The sequence below is a fragment of the Pyxicephalus adspersus genome, chromosome 5 (genome assembly GCF_032062135.1).
Source record: "Pyxicephalus adspersus chromosome 5, UCB_Pads_2.0, whole genome shotgun sequence".
Taxonomy (NCBI): domain Eukaryota; kingdom Metazoa; phylum Chordata; class Amphibia; order Anura; family Pyxicephalidae; genus Pyxicephalus; species Pyxicephalus adspersus.
The window spans coordinates 132,509,201-132,527,034 of NC_092862.1; the positions used below are offsets into that span (position 1 = coordinate 132,509,201).

General features: G+C 37.0%; 1 protein-coding gene across 1 annotated transcript in view; it reads right to left on the minus strand.

Moving 5' to 3' along the window:
* MALRD1 (MAM and LDL receptor class A domain containing 1) overlaps positions 1–17,834 on the minus strand; it is a 225,882-nt gene that overhangs the window by 40,589 nt on the left and 167,459 nt on the right. Inside the window, exons 31-32 of the mRNA XM_072413411.1 lie at positions 15,157–15,314; positions 10,446–10,647 (exon numbers count right to left, since the gene is read on the minus strand). Of these exons, the coding sequence (XP_072269512.1) occupies positions 10,446–10,647; positions 15,157–15,314 (360 nt within the window). The remainder of the gene's footprint in view (positions 1–10,445; positions 10,648–15,156; positions 15,315–17,834) is intronic.

Consider the following 17,834-nt stretch of genomic DNA (forward strand, 5'->3'; position numbering starts at 1 on the left):
TTCCAAAAGAGGGCCTCTCACTATCATCCAACCCCTTTTAACGTCTCCTATTCCTAATCTCCTCCCACCCCACGTTCTATATTAGCCCAGCCCCCTCTAGCATCACCACCTCTTTTCTTAACCCCTTCACACATCAGGGCTAGGCCTAGCACCCGGTCATGTAGGCCCTAAACCTACTTCTTACGGCTAAGGGCCTCTCTGTTTGGTAAATGTTATTTTTGCTTTCTTTTCGAGTGAGTGAGTGTTTCTGTGTGATTTAACTAGTACCATGTAGTTCACAAGTACAATTTCCTGAATATTTTATCATTAAATTCATGATAAATAAATCTGAAGCTCAAGGATTTTTGCATCACAAAGACTCACCCTAACCTAATTGATTAAAATATACCATTTCTAAACTACTTGTGATACAAGTTTTACTACTTTTCGCTTAGTTCCTCTGTACTGTTGTGTTTTTTAGAGCTTGTTGGGCAGTGCCAGCTAATGCAGTCTCTCTTCTGCTTTGTTTTGAGAAGCATCTCAATGGTTGTGATGTTATTTCTGTACAGAATAAATTACTTGAAATTAGAGAATAAATTACTTGGGGTTTTATGAATAAATAGTCCTGGGGTTTGACTTATTTCCTGGATAATTCAGCGAAGAACAGTACCTTATATCATACCCCCAGGTAATTAAAAAACATATAAGGTTACCATCATTCTACACGAAGGGCCCATTTACATGGGTACTGCTGCAATTCATCAACACAAATGTTAACAAGTGCTGTATTAAAAGCACATTCATTATTGATAGGACGCTAATGCACAGCTACAGCCTGAAGATTAGAATGACCCTATGTACAGTATTTAATGCATCAGATTGCAATGCATGGTGTGTTGTTGTGTGCTGCAATGCGGGTGCCTTGTCTGCTAAAATAACACTATATAAGGGCACCATTTTAAAAACATTTATGGCACATTACCAAAATTACTAAATCTGCACCTAAAGACACAAGCTCATTTTATTACTGATTCATATAAGTAAACCCAAATGGTTTACGAACCTACTATGTGTGTAATCCAGTATAATCCAAATAATGATAAATAATGCTGTTCTTTGAAGTCCATAAATGATCAAAAAGATGCTGAGATATCTGTTTATTTCTGAAGAAACCAGTTCTAAGAGATGAAGAATGAACAAGCTGGCTCAAACATCTGTGCATACTTCTGTGCATGGCTTGTTGGATGTAAGTGTGTTCTCATATAAATTCCACAGCATGCACACTTTTCTTGCCACACAGGCACTAAATGGTCTATTTAGGGCTCAGCATCCCACTATTTCCATGCTGAATGGTCTTTACCTGTTTGTTGCCTGACCGGATCAGTGACCATAAAGGCTCTGTGTTGACCCAGTCAATATTCCTGACCTGCCTTTTGGATCATTCATCTGTTGCTTAAACCACTGAAATCCTGTTACTAACTTTGTCCTGCTCACTTAACCAAGACCTGCTTGCTATTTTGTACTGCATTGTTGGACCCTAGATATCCATTTGACACTGCTTTCATGTACTACCTTTGTCTGTTGGCTTCTGACCCAGCTTTTCCTGGAAAACATTCATGCCTGTGATTTACGTTCCTGTGCATCTATAATTGACCATACATTTGCAAAGTTGGAAATCCCTTGCAAGCCTAACAAGGTATAGACAACACTACAACTGCCAGTACTCATGCCTCTCTAATGCCCTCATGCCACCTATTACCACCACCATGTTCACCAGGGCTGGGGAGGCAAAAAAGGCTACCCTTATCATCTCAGACATTCACCAGGTATGTGATTCCAATGTTTTATTCTCCTCTGCAGCCTTAGTCATGCAGGATTGATAGACATTCAAAAAATTGTTCCTACACCGATGTCCTTTGGTGACTATGTCCTCCACTAACTAGAATGTAGTGACAATGTGCAAATAAATGTATATGAGTTATCTCTACTGGTGATATTATTATATGGCGTATGATTGTACAAGGAAAGGACACTTCTTTCCCTACTGTAATTGTACTGTAATTGTAAATTTGGTTCTGGTAGTATATATGGTTAAAAGCCAACATAGATTTTAATATATCAGGTATGTAAAAAAAAAAACAATCGAGAGAGCCCTCAACTTACTGTCACTTGACATCTTTGTGTAAAATCAACAGACTAATATTTACATTGATCAGTTTATACCCCTGTGCAAGAAACGTAGCAAAAGTGACAGTCTGTCCTTATTCTGTAATTCCCAGTCCCCAGTATGAAGGGAATCTTTTTAGGATTTCTTTTATAGTGGTGCAATATTTATGGGAAGATATATCTACTCCCTTTGCTATTTCATTGCCCTAATACTGAAGCATTTTATTTGTTAGGAAAAAAAATAGTAAAACTGTCCTTTTCCATGGTGACATAACACAGATCATCATTTTCAACCAATAACACACGTCAACATGTAATTTTCATCAGATTAAATTTTATGTGGGCTTTGTAGTATTTTCGGATTTGAAATCTGTGTTGTCTAGTTTTAGTGATGCAGCTAATTATATATTGTGTGAAATTCGTTATAAATAGCCTTGTAACATATTACAACATTTAATGTCAGTTTTTTTTTAAGGTTAGGCACCGCACTAACTGTGATTGATTTCATTTGTCATCATGCCTAGAAATTGCCTTAATGATCCAGACAGTTTCTGTTACGTGTGTGTCTCATTCACGATGAAAGCACAACGTTGCCAAATTACCACAAAACTTAAAAAGATATACAAATTTTATTTCGGCTGTCCACTCTTTAACAGTTTTTCATCTTAATGGCATATCTTCATTGATTCCTCTAAAAGAAGCTTGAAAGCAGTCTTACTTTATAATGGTAATTTTATGTTGACCTGTGTAATTGATGGAAAACATGTTCTTCAACTGTTCTTCAAAACATTTTCTGGAACTTGTGTTTCTTCTAGAAGAAGGGTCACAGGGTTGTAATGCCGCTGTTTTATAATATAATAACAGTGACTGTCTGTCATTAGAAAGCCTTGAGGTCAATGATTTCTATACTATGCTATATTATTACTTTTTATCAAATGTAATAATGCCAGCCTGCCAAACATTATAATTATTAGCACCATCATAGTACTTTTGTCCAATACCCCTTAAAAGACGTATCTAATCTTACACTTGATTAAAGAAGAGCTTTTATCACATTTTGTGCTGTAAATAAAAGGGTTGATAACCCTTCCCCATCTGTCTTTACTGCCGACGGCTTGGTAAACCCAGAGCCTCCTGAGATACATGCATCTCATACCCCAGAAAGCTTTTCTATAATGCAAGAAAAGAAGTGGCAATCCCACGCATGCAGAGTGAGATCTGGCACTCTGTAATTTGCTTAATCGGATCTTGTGCCTGTGCAGTGTGATATTGGGCGATGTAGGAAGGAGAACCGGGCAGAAAAGGCAGGTGGCACCTGGTTTCCAGCCTTTGCCGGAATGAAGGGGAAAGATGGGACAGCACAGGACCAACTTTTTTTTTTTTCCTTTTACTTTAAGTAGTTCCACTTCAAGTAACACGCTAATGAACAGCAGAAAACGCCAACCTAACACATTATTTTTGTCAGCTGTCCAGCTCTCATTGTATGAATTACATATAACCGAAAGCCAAATACATGAGACTCTAATTGGATTTATAATTGAATACTACCTTCAGTGACACTTAGTGTAACCTACCTCTATCTTCTACAAGAATTCACAAACATGTTTTTCGTACATTTCGTTCTTAGTATTCTTAGAAATAGAATTTAAATAATGACAAAAAATGTGTTTGCCAGAGTCACATTCTAGTCTGTTGCAAAATCAGCTGTCAGTAGCAGATTATGAAGCAGCTCACCCTGAAATAAATTTATTACGGCTGAACAAATTAAATTAAGAAAGTCTCAGTGGGGGTGAAAATGTTTGGTGACATTAAAATCAGAGTTCACCAGTAGTTTGAGAGCTTTCGACTCCCATTTTGCTAAATATTCATATCAATTTGTGTGTGGCTACTTCTTCTTTACTGCAGCATTGCTAGGCATGGTTGGCATTTCAATGAGAGCTTCTGGTGAAAAAGAATATCTCCTACATATCCGGAAAACTGACGCTTGTGTTTATTTAAACTGCATTAGTTCTCTATGGGTCTATTTATAAGGAGGCAAAATGGTCAGATTGACACCTAACGGTTGTATGAATTCTTTACTTCAGCTTGTTTGTAAAAGCTTATTGAAGCACTTAGTTCACACTTTTACTTTATTCATTTTTGAAAATCTTTGCACTTTGAAAATTCCCAGTTTCTAGCACTCTTGTCTTAAATCACAACAGGTCTCAGGTGCTGCAAGGCATGGAGTCCCCTCCCTAATCTGCTTCCCCAGTCTTGGAGAGACAGCCAGTGACATGACTATGGACTTTGTAAAGCGCTGTGTCAGTGCTAAAAAAAATACAAAACAATAATAATAAAATCACTTGTTCCAGTAAAGTGGCCATTTCTCACTTTGCCTACATCATTTTGCATTCCCTTATGGTGAATCTGTGTAACACTGAAATAGGGAGCTGGCCAGTTACTGCTGATTTCCAATATTAGAAGATTCCTCTAACACTAGCATGGGGCTTATTGGGTCACAATTTAGGCCACCTGTTACAAAACTGCCCCAACGAGGCATTGCACGTTCTTCGTAGAACAGAAACTATTAAGGAACTATTGTATCACCTACTAGGTCAGTTACCTTTATAAGGTGCTTTCTTATCCCCAAATTTTCTTCATAGATATATGTAGTTAAAAAAAACAAATTAAAAAACAAATTTTTCTTCAATATGTCAAAGGGATAGCCACCGTTAGCGCTTGTTGAAAATATGATCATGGGTCTACTTTATTAGGATAATTAATTAGGATGAGAACACAATTCTTATCATTTACCCCAATACCTGTTTTATTAGTAAAAGTTAGTAACATCATTAAATAACAAATGACATGCGGAGTACCCCTGGAAAGCATAGCGTATATTATTGGGGAGTTTAGATACAGCGGTAAGACCTATTTTCTCTGTTCATCACAGTGACCTTCTTTGCTGAGTCTTTAAATGTATATCTTGGAGAATACAAGACATATTGAAAACTATTACTGAGAACAACTAGCACCCTGAACATGATAAGCGACACGACTACATAATGCACCCTGAAAATAAAAAAGCAATACCTCTTCTTTTCAAAGGCATAAATATTCTTGTTTAAAGTATCATCAGAAAAGCAATAGGGTGAAACAAAAATAATAATGAGTAGTGAGATGCCTATTATTATTATTAAATGCAACCACTGTGTAGAAGAAATAGGGGCAGATTGACAAATGTGATAAAGAGCTAGAGATGGGCTAATCAACCAAAGCAGAAAATAGAAGTGAAATGCAAATTTATGAAGTAACAAAACAAAATACCTGACCGGGCTGCAAAAGAGGGTGGCCTGGTTCCTGAAACGGCTGATTTGGGAAGTTAAAAAATGATTTTAGGTCTTTCTTCAAAAGATGCTATCAAGTGTTGATGATACTAACCTGTGTACAAGCTTTGCAGAGTATGTGTTATGTATGTTGTTTGTGCTCTTTGCTGCATATGCTAAGTTTACTCTATGGATTGTGTTTTTTTGTGTGTCTGTACCATGTATGTTGTGAGCTGTATATGTTATATTCTCTGTGTGTTGTATGAGCTCCGTGTTGTATGTTTAGTATGCATATACAGGGTGTTAGTGTTTTACTGTGTGTTCGGCTGCATCTTTTATGTGCTGTGTGTACTCTAGGCGTGTATACTGTGTAGCTCTGTGTACTTGCTTCATCCTAAGTGTACTATAAACGTTGTAAGTGCTCTTTGATGTGTATACGGTGGGTTCTGAGTTGAGTGTACAGTGAATATTCTGTCCATCTTATGCTATGTGTGCTCTATGATGTGTATGGTGTGTGCTGGGTGAACCATCTGTGCTCCGTCCTATGTGTACTGCGAATGTTTTAAGGGCTGTTTGATGCATACAATGGCTCTGTGCTGAGTTTACCATAACTATTTTGTCCTTTGTATGATGTGTGTGCTCTGTGATGTGGATACTGCTTGCTTGGTGTGCTGAAAATGCTCTGTCTTAAACGCAGGTTCAGACCCACAGTAGGAAAAAGCCCATGTGGTTCCAGTGAACCACTTGACCATCCAAAGCACATTGATGGTTCTTAAAGCACTGCTACCCCTATTCAATCTATAATGGGCTCCCACACTGCAATTCACCACGAGTAAAAACATGGACTTAGTGTACTGAAAATGTTGTATATCTTCGACATATATACTGTGGGCTGTGTAGAATATGCTGCAAATGTTTTGTCCCATGTGTGCTGTGTATGTTGCATTTGCTCTGCACTGGTCACGCTATGTATCCTGTATGTTTTTTATCCTGTGCACACTTTATGATGTCTCTCTATACTTCTTACTGGTGCAATGAATTCAGAGTCAGTAGACTTAACTTGAGGTATTACAAATGTCATCACTTGATCCTTTAATATTATAAGAAGAAAGTGTTCAGAATTTATTTAAATAAGACCTTTAGTGGAATTTTGTGTTCTCAAACACCAGCCGAATCTTATAATATTAATACTGAATGACATACATAGCTATTCTGTTCTCCTTCCCTTTCCACCTCTTCTGTGGATTAACATAACATATAGGTGGCTTCATTGATTCATCAGTGACATACCGATAGAAGATTAATCTGGGTCATTCTGCTTGACTTTATGTGGGGAAAATGACTAACGTACAATTAATTACACGGATCTATACATTTGTTTAGCAATCCATATGACCAGATGAAGGTTAACATCAAAATGTTTGTTTTTTACAGCAAAAGCAGAATGCAAGGGTATGTACAGAAATGTAATTGGACTGTGATTGCAAGTCTTATACAGCACCCTTAAAGAGACTCTGTCAAAACACTTTTCATTTCCACCTTCTTGTATGTGATGTTAGCAGTACAAGAAAGCCTATAGCTATCATTAAAATGACTTTCTGTAGTATTATCTTTTGCTTCCTTTCCAGATACTATGTGAGCTTTGTAGGGAGACAAAGGGACAGGCAGAGAAGCTGATCCAGCAATGACAGTAATTAGACATTTCCAGATGAGGACAAGGTAGATGTGTAAGTAAGGATGGGCTTTACTAGTGAACTGACTTTTCGAAATTACCAAATATTCAAAGGAATATTTATTGTGAATAAAAATGTCTTCATGCAAAGTCCATAGGAAATACTTGGCTTTGTCATACCCCTGAACTCTGTTCATCACAAAAGGTCATCCAAAGTCAACTGAGAAAATGACATTTCCAAAAGTGTCAATATCTGAGGTCCCCCATGGTTCTCACTGGTTTCTAAATATAATATAACACTCCAGGCTTGTCTTCACATCAATACAAAGGACAGTAACAGCCGGATCAACATTTTCTCTCAAATTGTCTTCACAGTATTTAGTGCAGAGTTGTCCACTATAGTCATGATAATAAAATACATCTTATGTTTTCGAGGTAGGAAACACAGTTTTCTGTAGGAGTTATTCAGATAATATGATATTAGAAATAGATCTGAACATTAGAAATAGTTAAATACAAAGAGGGAAAAAGAAGAAGAAGAGCCAATTGATGCCGGATGACATCCTAAAAAGTATAAATAAAATAAAACTCTCTATACTATTCTGCTCTGCACAAAATTACAATCAAGTGTATCACCAATTTTATGTTTGCAAGGGTTAAATGAGGATGAGAAAGCTTCCCATGTTGGTGGTCCAGAGCATGAACAAGCACAGGAGGTAACGGCCACTAAACATTCACCATATTTTACTAGCAGGAGGTTTATGTCATAGGGGAAAGAGGTACGGATATTATAATGCTTAACATTAAGACATCTGTAAATGTGATTGGGTATTGTGAATGTTATTAAGCTTTTATTAAAGCAATATTAAACTATGTGGTGCATCTTTTATATCAAGAGGGTCACAAGTGTGGGGAGGAGATTTGTGCTTCTAACATGAGCCATGTACCATGAGGGATCATAATCCTCCCAGGTTAGTTAAAGAAAAAGCACATTAAAACCTGATTTTTTTTTAAGGGTCACACACAGGGGTGTAGTGAGGCAGGCACAGGTGGACCTGCCATGCCCTCACTTTTTTTCGGGAAATTCGGCACGCATGCCCACTCTTATTTTGCAAGGAATTCTTTGGTGGTCCACGGCTCTGCCCCCTGTAGGGTCAGGAGAAGGACGCACCGGCCAGAGCAAATCTTGTTATTAAGGTTTAATTGACGTGCTGGCACTTTGAGGAAATTCTTTGGTTTTGTGCGGCAGTTTGGGCACTCGGGCTCAAAAAGGTTAACCATCACTGTCATAGGGGAAAGAGGTACGGATATTATAATGCTTAACATTAAGACATCTGTAAATGTGATTGGGTATTGTGAATGTTATTAAGCTTTTAATAAAGCAATAATAAACTATGTGGTGCATCTTTTATATCAAGAGGGTCACAAGTGTGGGGAGGAGATTTGTGCTTCTAACATGAGCCATGTACCATGAGGGATTATAATCCTCCCAGGTTAGTTAAAGAAAAAGCACATTAAAACCTGATTTTTTTTTAAGGGTCACACACAGGGGTGTAGTGAGGCAGGCATAGGTGGACCTGGCATGCCCTCACTTTTTTTCGGGAAATGCGGCACGCATGCCCACTCTTATTTTGCAAGGAATTCTTTGGTGGTCCACGGCTCTGCCCCCTGTAGGGTCAGGAGAAGGACGCACCGGCCAGAGCAAAAAATAGCCTAACCCATATTGCATTACTTACAGCAGGGTTCTAATAGCAACACTGGAAAAAGCATTGCACCCTCGGAAATTCCAAAAATGAGTTGCCATTGGACTCGGAACCGTGAAAACTTGTTCTGTGGAATGGCGAGCCATGCTTTACTGTCTGGCAGCCTGATGGAAGAAACTTGGCTTATGGAGAACGCCAAGAGAATCCTACCTTTTATAGAGTAAAGTGCCTACTGTATGGTTTGATGGAGGAAGAATAATATATGAGGTTTTCCTTCAGAGTTTAAACATGGACATTTTCTGTTTCAGTATGACTGTGTCTTTAGGTACATGGTTTGACCAGATTGGTTTGAAGAAATTCAAATAACTCGCACACAACCATTACCTAAACCCTATTGAAAACCTTTCTGATGAGTTGAAATGTTGATTGCAAGGAAGGTGTTCTTCTCTGCCATCAGCAACTCTTTTGGCGAAAATTCCCAGTTTGTGGAAAGCCTTCCCAGTACAATCAAAGTTGTTTTAGGCATTGACAGAAATAGTCCAGCACTTTTTACTGTCCAATTAAATTTTATATAGAATTAAAATCATAGAAACATGTCAGCATTACCAAAACCAATTTCATTTTTTGGCAGGTGGGGGGATATCGATTTCTTGAGAGAAGAACTCCTAAGACTAAACCAACTGATTTAACGGTTTGCAAAACATTACATTTAAAGTTTTCAAATGGTGGGTGTCAAAGATGAAGGTATGAGTTGAGGCTAAGATAGCACCATTTGGGACTATAACAAATAGGAGGGATTTGTTCCAGTATAAGTTTATTCATGTGAGAATATGGCTTCACTTATGCAGATGATTACATTGATCTGCTACATTCACTACCTTCCAGTTTGCACAAGCCATCCCCATGATCACATAGTTGCAACCTACAATGGTAGCAAGTGATCCTCACGGCTCCCAGCATCTGTCACCTTGCCAGCCACTTGGTTGTTCACACCACAGCACTAGTTCCTAAATAACCAGCATTTGCAGATTTGACAGTGGGCAGCAGTCAACTGTACTGAACTGCTTACTGCAGCTCCCATTCATTCTCAATTGAGCTGCTGCAGGTAGACGCTATATGTAGCATCTCCTGGAGATAGGGTGAGCAAGTGGTAATCACACTGCAACTCCATTCAGGCGAAAATTCAGCAGACATATTTTATCTAAACTATGACCATGGATCACTTACTGGTCTGCTCAAAAATGTTCCAACCTCTAAATGTCATTTGATATTATGTAAAAATTGTACTGAGCACCCCCAAGTCCTTGTTTGGTGTGGATTGAGAGTGATGGCTTTCTTGTTTTTAAGGACAAGGTTAATCTTAAAAGTTTGAGTGGTTCTAAATGTGGAGAAACACTTTATTCACAAAAGAAGATGTAGGTATGGCCCTAGTATGTCTATTTGGGTATTCAGCCCCATGAATCACATGACCAAAAACCACACCAGCCATTCTGTGACATTATGACCACAAGCTTTAGTTGAACACTTGGGAGAACACAGCCCAAATACAGCTCCCCTGTTGTCAGACTAACAGCCTGATATATAAAATCTGACCTGTTTAAATACAACTATAAAACTGACCTTCCATATAACAGTCTAGTGTGAATGATATATCATCCAAGGCGATGTCAATGCTCACATCTGCCCCTAATTGGGCTTCAAACGCCACCTGAAATGGGCTGCTGCTGGACAAAATAACACTGCCATACATCCAGCTATATTTTCTGCTCCCCGCAGCTGACCACAAAAGATTGTTCAGTCCATATTCCGTGACCATGTACACCTGAAGAATAAATATAGATAGAAATAAATCGCAACAGTATGTATGATGGCAGGCCTAATTTAAAATTAGCATTAGGCATTTTAGATCAGTCTTGGGTACCCTGGGCTGTGCAGACTGATTGATGGCTGAGACAGCTAGAGGAAGAAGACAATTTATGCCGATGATGAAACCAATCAGTCTTGCTTTAAAAAACTCCACGCATGATGAATGCAAACCCATCAGGAAAAAAGTGGATGACTTTGAAAAGCTGCGAAAGGTAAACATCTAAACAATCAATTTTGTCTTGTATTCCACTGACAAAATAAGATGATGGGTAAGAGGAAATAACAGTGTAGGCAGTGTACCAATATTAGGAAATGTGCTAGTAGGGATTTAGATAACAGAGAGCTCATAAAAAAGGCCAATTGAAGGATTTTTAAAAAGGGTCAGTTCATTTACAGCTCACAATTTAGCTATTAGTGGACTTGGGGGTCTTAATCAAGCAAGTCAACTTTCACTGGCTCATTTATCTTTCTGCAATCATAAATATGAAAATCCCAAGAGCAAGACTGAGGTCTCCTCATATTAGCAGCAGGGGGTGGATGAAGCTGGGAGTCCGAAGGCAGAGATGTCATTGCTGGGGGCACCTAAAGAATATATCAAGGCATATATATAAATAACTGTTATGCATTACATCCCCACAATACATACAAGTTGTTCCAAGTTTTATCCATTTAAAGATGTTACAGAAATAATACAATTTATCAGACAAGTATGAACTTGGCTCCTAATATTTCTAATGGGCAGTACGGCTTGCTCAGGGGGCACTCTGGCCATTGCAGAGCTAGAACCCAGATTTAAATCTCAGCCAGGACACTATCTGCATGAAGTTTGCATGTTCTCTTTGTGTTAGCCTTAGACTGTGTAATGACATATGACTGTGGTAGGCACATTAGATTGTGTAGGGGCAGTTAGTAATATGACTATGGACTTTGTAAAGCGTTGCGTAATATGTTGGCATTATAAAACTACGAGACAGTAAAAATATTGTTAGCTGACAACACATTTTTGTGGACTGGGTGTTGTCAACCCAACCCATTCCATTGTCCAAACTACTCAGCCACTCCAACTGTCTTCTTAACCACAGAAAATGGATAAATTTGTCCAAAGATAATAACATGGAAGGCTAAATAGTATTTTTTGATTTAACACACAGAGAGCATGAAATATATACATGACAAATACAAGACAGCTTTGAATTTATGATATACAGCTAATTTTCTGTACTCACAAAACAGATTACTAAATGCTACCAGTGATATAGTTAACAGAAAATGGAACAAATGGAAAGTAATTGTTTAGGTATACATACACTTCAAAGCTGAACTCTAAGCAGGTTTGAAAGACAATAGGTTATGTAGCTTTATAATTTTTAATACATTTGTACTTGTATTTGTATTTGTATATGCAATTAGTGTGAGTACATAAATGTGACTTGATATTAGCATTAGAAGTACAAGGCACAGTTTATGCATGGTATTATATTGCACCTTATGCACCTAAGGCTCAGAGGAAGTGAATTGAATGATTCTCGCCAACAGATTGGGGCTATCTGGAGGCAGAAAAAAAGTAGTGTGGTATTGCAGTAATTGTGTAGCACAATCTAGTTTTAGAACACATTTGTATAGGCTATTCCATTTTGCTTTGTTATTTTTAACCTGAGCTCTGCTTTGAAGATATCAGAACTTGCTTTACATATTTCCATCATGTGCTTTTACCTTCCCATAAGTCCAATTCTTTACCTTGTTTTTGGTTCCCAGTGCCTGCAGCATGTTAGGATAACAGCATAGTTGAATTCAGTTTGGTCCAATTCACAGCGATAACATGCTAATTTCAATATAGTGGCTTATGAAGCTAGTTTCTGGTGTGTAGGTAATTATTAAAAGATTTTTGCATTTATGTTGATTCTGTATTTTGTTTTTAATACTAATTGCAATTAAATAATTTGTGCTTTTCATTTATTAGTAAGAAATCTATTTATTTTTAAGGTTTGAATGTCTTTTCACCAAAAGTATATTAGGATTCACAGATATTAATCCTTTAGGCTAAAGGCACATTGTACTTTTGATTGATTTCTCAATGCTGTGACCTGACAAAGGGACAAGAGCTGGACTTGAAAAATGTACTGTTCAACACAAAAAACAATATCAATGAATATTGCCTTGCTCAATGTTGTTTTTTTTTTACTGCAATACTAATAGAACTGGATCTAGTTTTCTCATATACAGGACACAACTAGACTCACCAGCAACTAAGGGTAAATAGGTCTATAGTCTGTTTAATAATATTACAATATTGTACTTTCCATCAGCCATTTCTTGTATAATATATGCAGACAAATCTAGCAAACCTGCAAATCTAATATTTTACTTTTCTGCTTTTTTTCTGCTATCCTTTGAAACCACTACTGAGATCCTTAGTAATCTGCCACTTTAGATTCCTGGATGATGCTAGGCCAATGCCATTAGCAGGCATCATTAAATACAGAATCCAGGAAAACACTGGAAATTAGGGTTGATTTACTAAAAGAAAGTAGATGCTTCAGTTAACAAAATGATTTATCCCCTTGCAAGGGATATTTCACTCAGCTTATAAATGAAATAAAACTCTCCTGAATTCAAAAATCCTATCATGTTCAAACATAAATCCTATCTTTTCAGATTTGCTTGTACTTTATTGTGTTTACCTTGAAATGTAAACTATCATCACATTCATTAAGTTAAATATCCCTTGTCAAGAGATAATTCACTTTGCCAATTAAAGTTTGTACAATTCTCTAGTAAATAATTTCCAATGTCTCTAGTTTGACATACTAGAGATGACCAGTCTGGTCCATGCTTGACAGAACTGCCTTGTGAACACCTCCGGTATGAACAAGGTTCAGGTAAGCCTGCTGATCTGTTCTTTATTTAAACTTGGTGAAATGGTAATGTTATTTTATAAATTACCAGTTTGTTTTGCCAAGTACCCAGCACTCCTCCCTACTCCATTCTACATGAATCATGCATTTCATTGGGATACTGGTTTTCCACCAACTTCCAGTAAACTCTGGTCACCAAAGGCAGAAGTATGGTGCTCCTTGTAGAAGCCTCCTCCTTGCCCACTCTTCCCCTTCCACTTGTAAATTCACTTTCTTTTTCTCTTGTGATTCCACACAAGAATTTAATCTCAGCAGGACTTCACCATTTATCCTTGGTATGTATATTTTATTATAACTGATTACTACAACAACAGAATAGTCACTATATCCCCCCCTAAAAACATCTGAGGTTCTCTTGTTCTTTCTTTTTCTCAACAATAATATCTTAGTTTTAGACACAGCCACTTTACCTTGGCTATGTTCCTCTTCATCCTGGCCAATTCCCCAAAATGTATGCACCCCTCTTTTCCCTAAAGAATATCTCAGAATCTTCCATCTTTAAATGTCCTCATGTATGGGTTTGAGCAGTGTCAAGGGAGGATCCTGCATAAATCAGCACATGTGGGTCTAGCACAACAGCACCGATGTTGCCACTTCTCCATTAGGGAAGCACCATACACCTTTATTAGGGTAAAACCCAATAGGATATTGCCTGTGACGGTTCTCATTAATGCTGGTCATTGTATATCTAACTGCAGTTATATTCAGCTGGAATTCTTCTTGCAATGTTGAAGACATTTCTCGCTTTCCAAGCCACTTCACCCGTTCTACCAGTATAGGAAAACAGAATAGGGTGGTTCAACAAAATGCACACCTTCTGGTCTTGGACAATGAACATCATTCATTCCATGGTGATTGGAATGGTTTGTTTGTGCTGTGTGGAAATAAATTCTAGAGTTTTTCCTATACCTGGTAGAACTAATGAAGCAGTTTGAAGCTGCTAAATGTCTTCTACAAGAACAAGCTTTTATGAAGGCAACTAACTACAACTAGGTTGTACCGATCGTGACTTTAAAACTATATCACCTATTGTCAATATAAATTATGTTATCCATAGGAAAATTTACCATTATTCGTGTATCACAGCTCACAACCCTAAATTCCTGCAGAGATTAAGTTGCTTGCAAAAACAGAGTACTGGGGATCATTCCTCACGGAAATTCAGGCTACTGGTGTCTCCCTATGCTGTCCTCCCCTTGTCCTTCTATCTGAACTGTTTGTCAACCCAAAATACATTTTTTTAATTTTGCTTGGCATCAAACTTTAGTGTATACATTTTTTTTGTGAATCCATTACAAGGATTCTACCAGTAACAATTCTTCCACTTTCACGTTAACAAAGCTGTTGCCTTGTACAACTGTCAGTCTGCAATGTGAGCCATTGGGGTGCCTATCAGCAACACTTTATGCAAATTGTTTATCCTTGTGCCATCACTGGTAGGATCTCCAAGTCATATACATCAATTATTTATCTGCTAGTCATTGCTGTTTAAAAAAAGAGTACCAAAGTGATAATTTGGGAACTTCAAGCTTGTGCTCTTTATTACCTACCTTTAGAATTCCGGACTGTGGAGGGCCATATATATAATACCAGAAGCGCACTCTGCACATGTCATCAGCAGCGGGGAAAACATGTTTAGTTAATATTCTTGCCGTGTCTCCAGCTTGTTGATTTGATGTATTGGCATAAAGAAAAAATCTTCCACTTCCTAAATAAAAAACAAACAAACAAGTAGGAACATATATATAAGACATAGTCTTGGATCATGTTGGATCATTGGCTCCATGCACTAAGCTATAATGATTGTCATGTGCCAAGAACAATTATAATTTTTAGTAACAGGAGCGTAAACATTAGAGAGAGTAAACATTAGCAATATAGTAAATAACACTGCTCATACAATCATAAAAGGTTTAGATTTTTTTGGGTGTTAAAGTGAATTACACATGTGGAAGATTTTAAACATTTCCTAATGTTTGAATTTGATGAATCTGTGTCTTTTTTTTCAACCTGACTATGAACCCGTGTCCGAAGCTTCCACAAAAAAAAAAAAAAAAAAAGATTATGTCCATGTCATGATCAATGGGAGAACAAAAGTTGGTAAAAAGTCATTGGGCCTAATTTATGAAAGCTCTTTAAGGCTGGAGAGAATAAACACTTTCATTAGTAGGTGATCCGGCAAACCTTGAATGGATTTCCTAAATTATTTGCCATTTGTTAATTCAATTCTGGACCAGATCCATTTCAGGTTTGCTGGATCACCCAGGTTCAATGATGGAAGTGTATCCTCTTCAGTCTTGAAGAGCTTTCATAAAACAGGCCCATTGTTCTCACTTGTGTAATGCAGATGATTATATATAATGTACCAAAAATGCATGCAGTAAAATATGTAAACCAAACACATATAAGTGAAAGGAACCACATGATGTTCAGAAAAGATTACATTTAAATGTCATAAGGTTCCTATACACTTACTCTATATGCCTGAATTGAAACTAATCTGAATATAAACCAAGATATCTATTTTTGTTTCAAAGTTTTTATTGAAATTTTCAAATAAAGTAAACAATAACATTACACAACAAATTTGCATAGAATAAGGTTAAGTATTTTGTCTTTTATGTTGGTTATGATGGGTCATTTGTTCTCATATGATCATTTGTGGATTATCATTATCCACCAATAGATGTCACAGTGTCCTTGTGTATTGTGTGTAACAAACTCATGGTCTTGAGCTGCAAGAGTTTGTTACACACCTGAGGACACAGCACCATCTCCTGGTATGACCTCGATATATACTGAGATGCTTTTTAATGGTATTTTGAGGGGGGAAATCCTGGTTAATAGGCAAATATATAAAGTATGTGCAGCTAACATACTTTATTGCATGTATTTTTGCACTTTTTTGTACATTTAATACATATATATATTTTTTTCCATTACACAAAATGATGATGATATATTGTACAAATTTCAGGTTCACAGTTGTAAAATTGTATATGCAATGAAAGGTCTTGTTATCACAGATTTTCAGAAAAATTTATAAACAAAAATTATATTTTTTATATCTTATATAACTTTTTAATACATAACAATATTTTTAAAAAATTGCAGTTTTGCAGTTAGGAGCCATTTCCGAAAACATTGTCCTGAAACTGCAAATGAAAAACAGAAAATAATTGCTGTTTTTTTAGTTACACACTCATCCTCATTCCTCCAACTGTCATTTGACTGAGCAACAATAAACAATTTAATGAGGATTGGAAGGTCAGAGGGACTGCGGGAAGCTAAGTTGATTGTCTAATAAATTATTTTAGCCCAAAATAATAATAGAAAAATCCCCTTTTGTTTAGAAAATGTGCAGCATTCCAGGTGAGAACACTCCTCTATATATCTATCTAGTTGGGTTAAATGTTTCTCCCAGAGGTCTGTTTTATAAATTGACTTTTGCCATATATATTTAGAAAATAGCGCCTCTCACAAACCTAAACCTACATGAGCATGTCAAAATCCAGCAGTCTTCTGTGAAGTAGTGTTAGGTTTTAGGTTGGGGCAAACTGGGCAAATTGCCTTGGGCTCCAATTGGCAGACTGACAGGAGCAGCAGGGAGCTGGAATGTTGTGCTTTGGGTGCCAACATGATGCCAGCAGGGAGAACTGCCTATGATGTCAAGTCACATGATATCATATGTCATGTTCTCCTGGGTGGAGTATTGGAACAGGGTCATGTAACAATGTCAATGCTGCCCCTTGCGGATTTCTCCTGTGAGCCTTGGGTGATTGACGGTAGGTCTTCTCAGGGCTCATAAGAAATAGGTTTATTTAATCCTAAAAGCATCATTTAATCCTAAAGAAGACCAGTGCTGGATTGCTAAATGATGAGTCTCTGGGGGCAATTGAAGATTTATAGAGAGTATAACAGTAGTTTTTTTTAATTATTATCATTATTGTTATTAATATTATTTTATTTTATTTTATTAATAAAAGAAACATTTTTATTTTTTTTATTTTTACACCTACATAGCAATTAATATTTTTCTTTATAGTTGGTTGGGCTTAGAAAAATGTTACAGTCTTGCACATACTTTAATTAAAATGTTTCTGGTATGTTTTATTTCCCCAGTGGTTGAACTTAATAGATGAAACATGTTTGGGGTCAAAAACCAATATGCCCATAATTGCAAGACATAAATAAAATACAAAATTTAAAAAAAATGGTCATGAATACA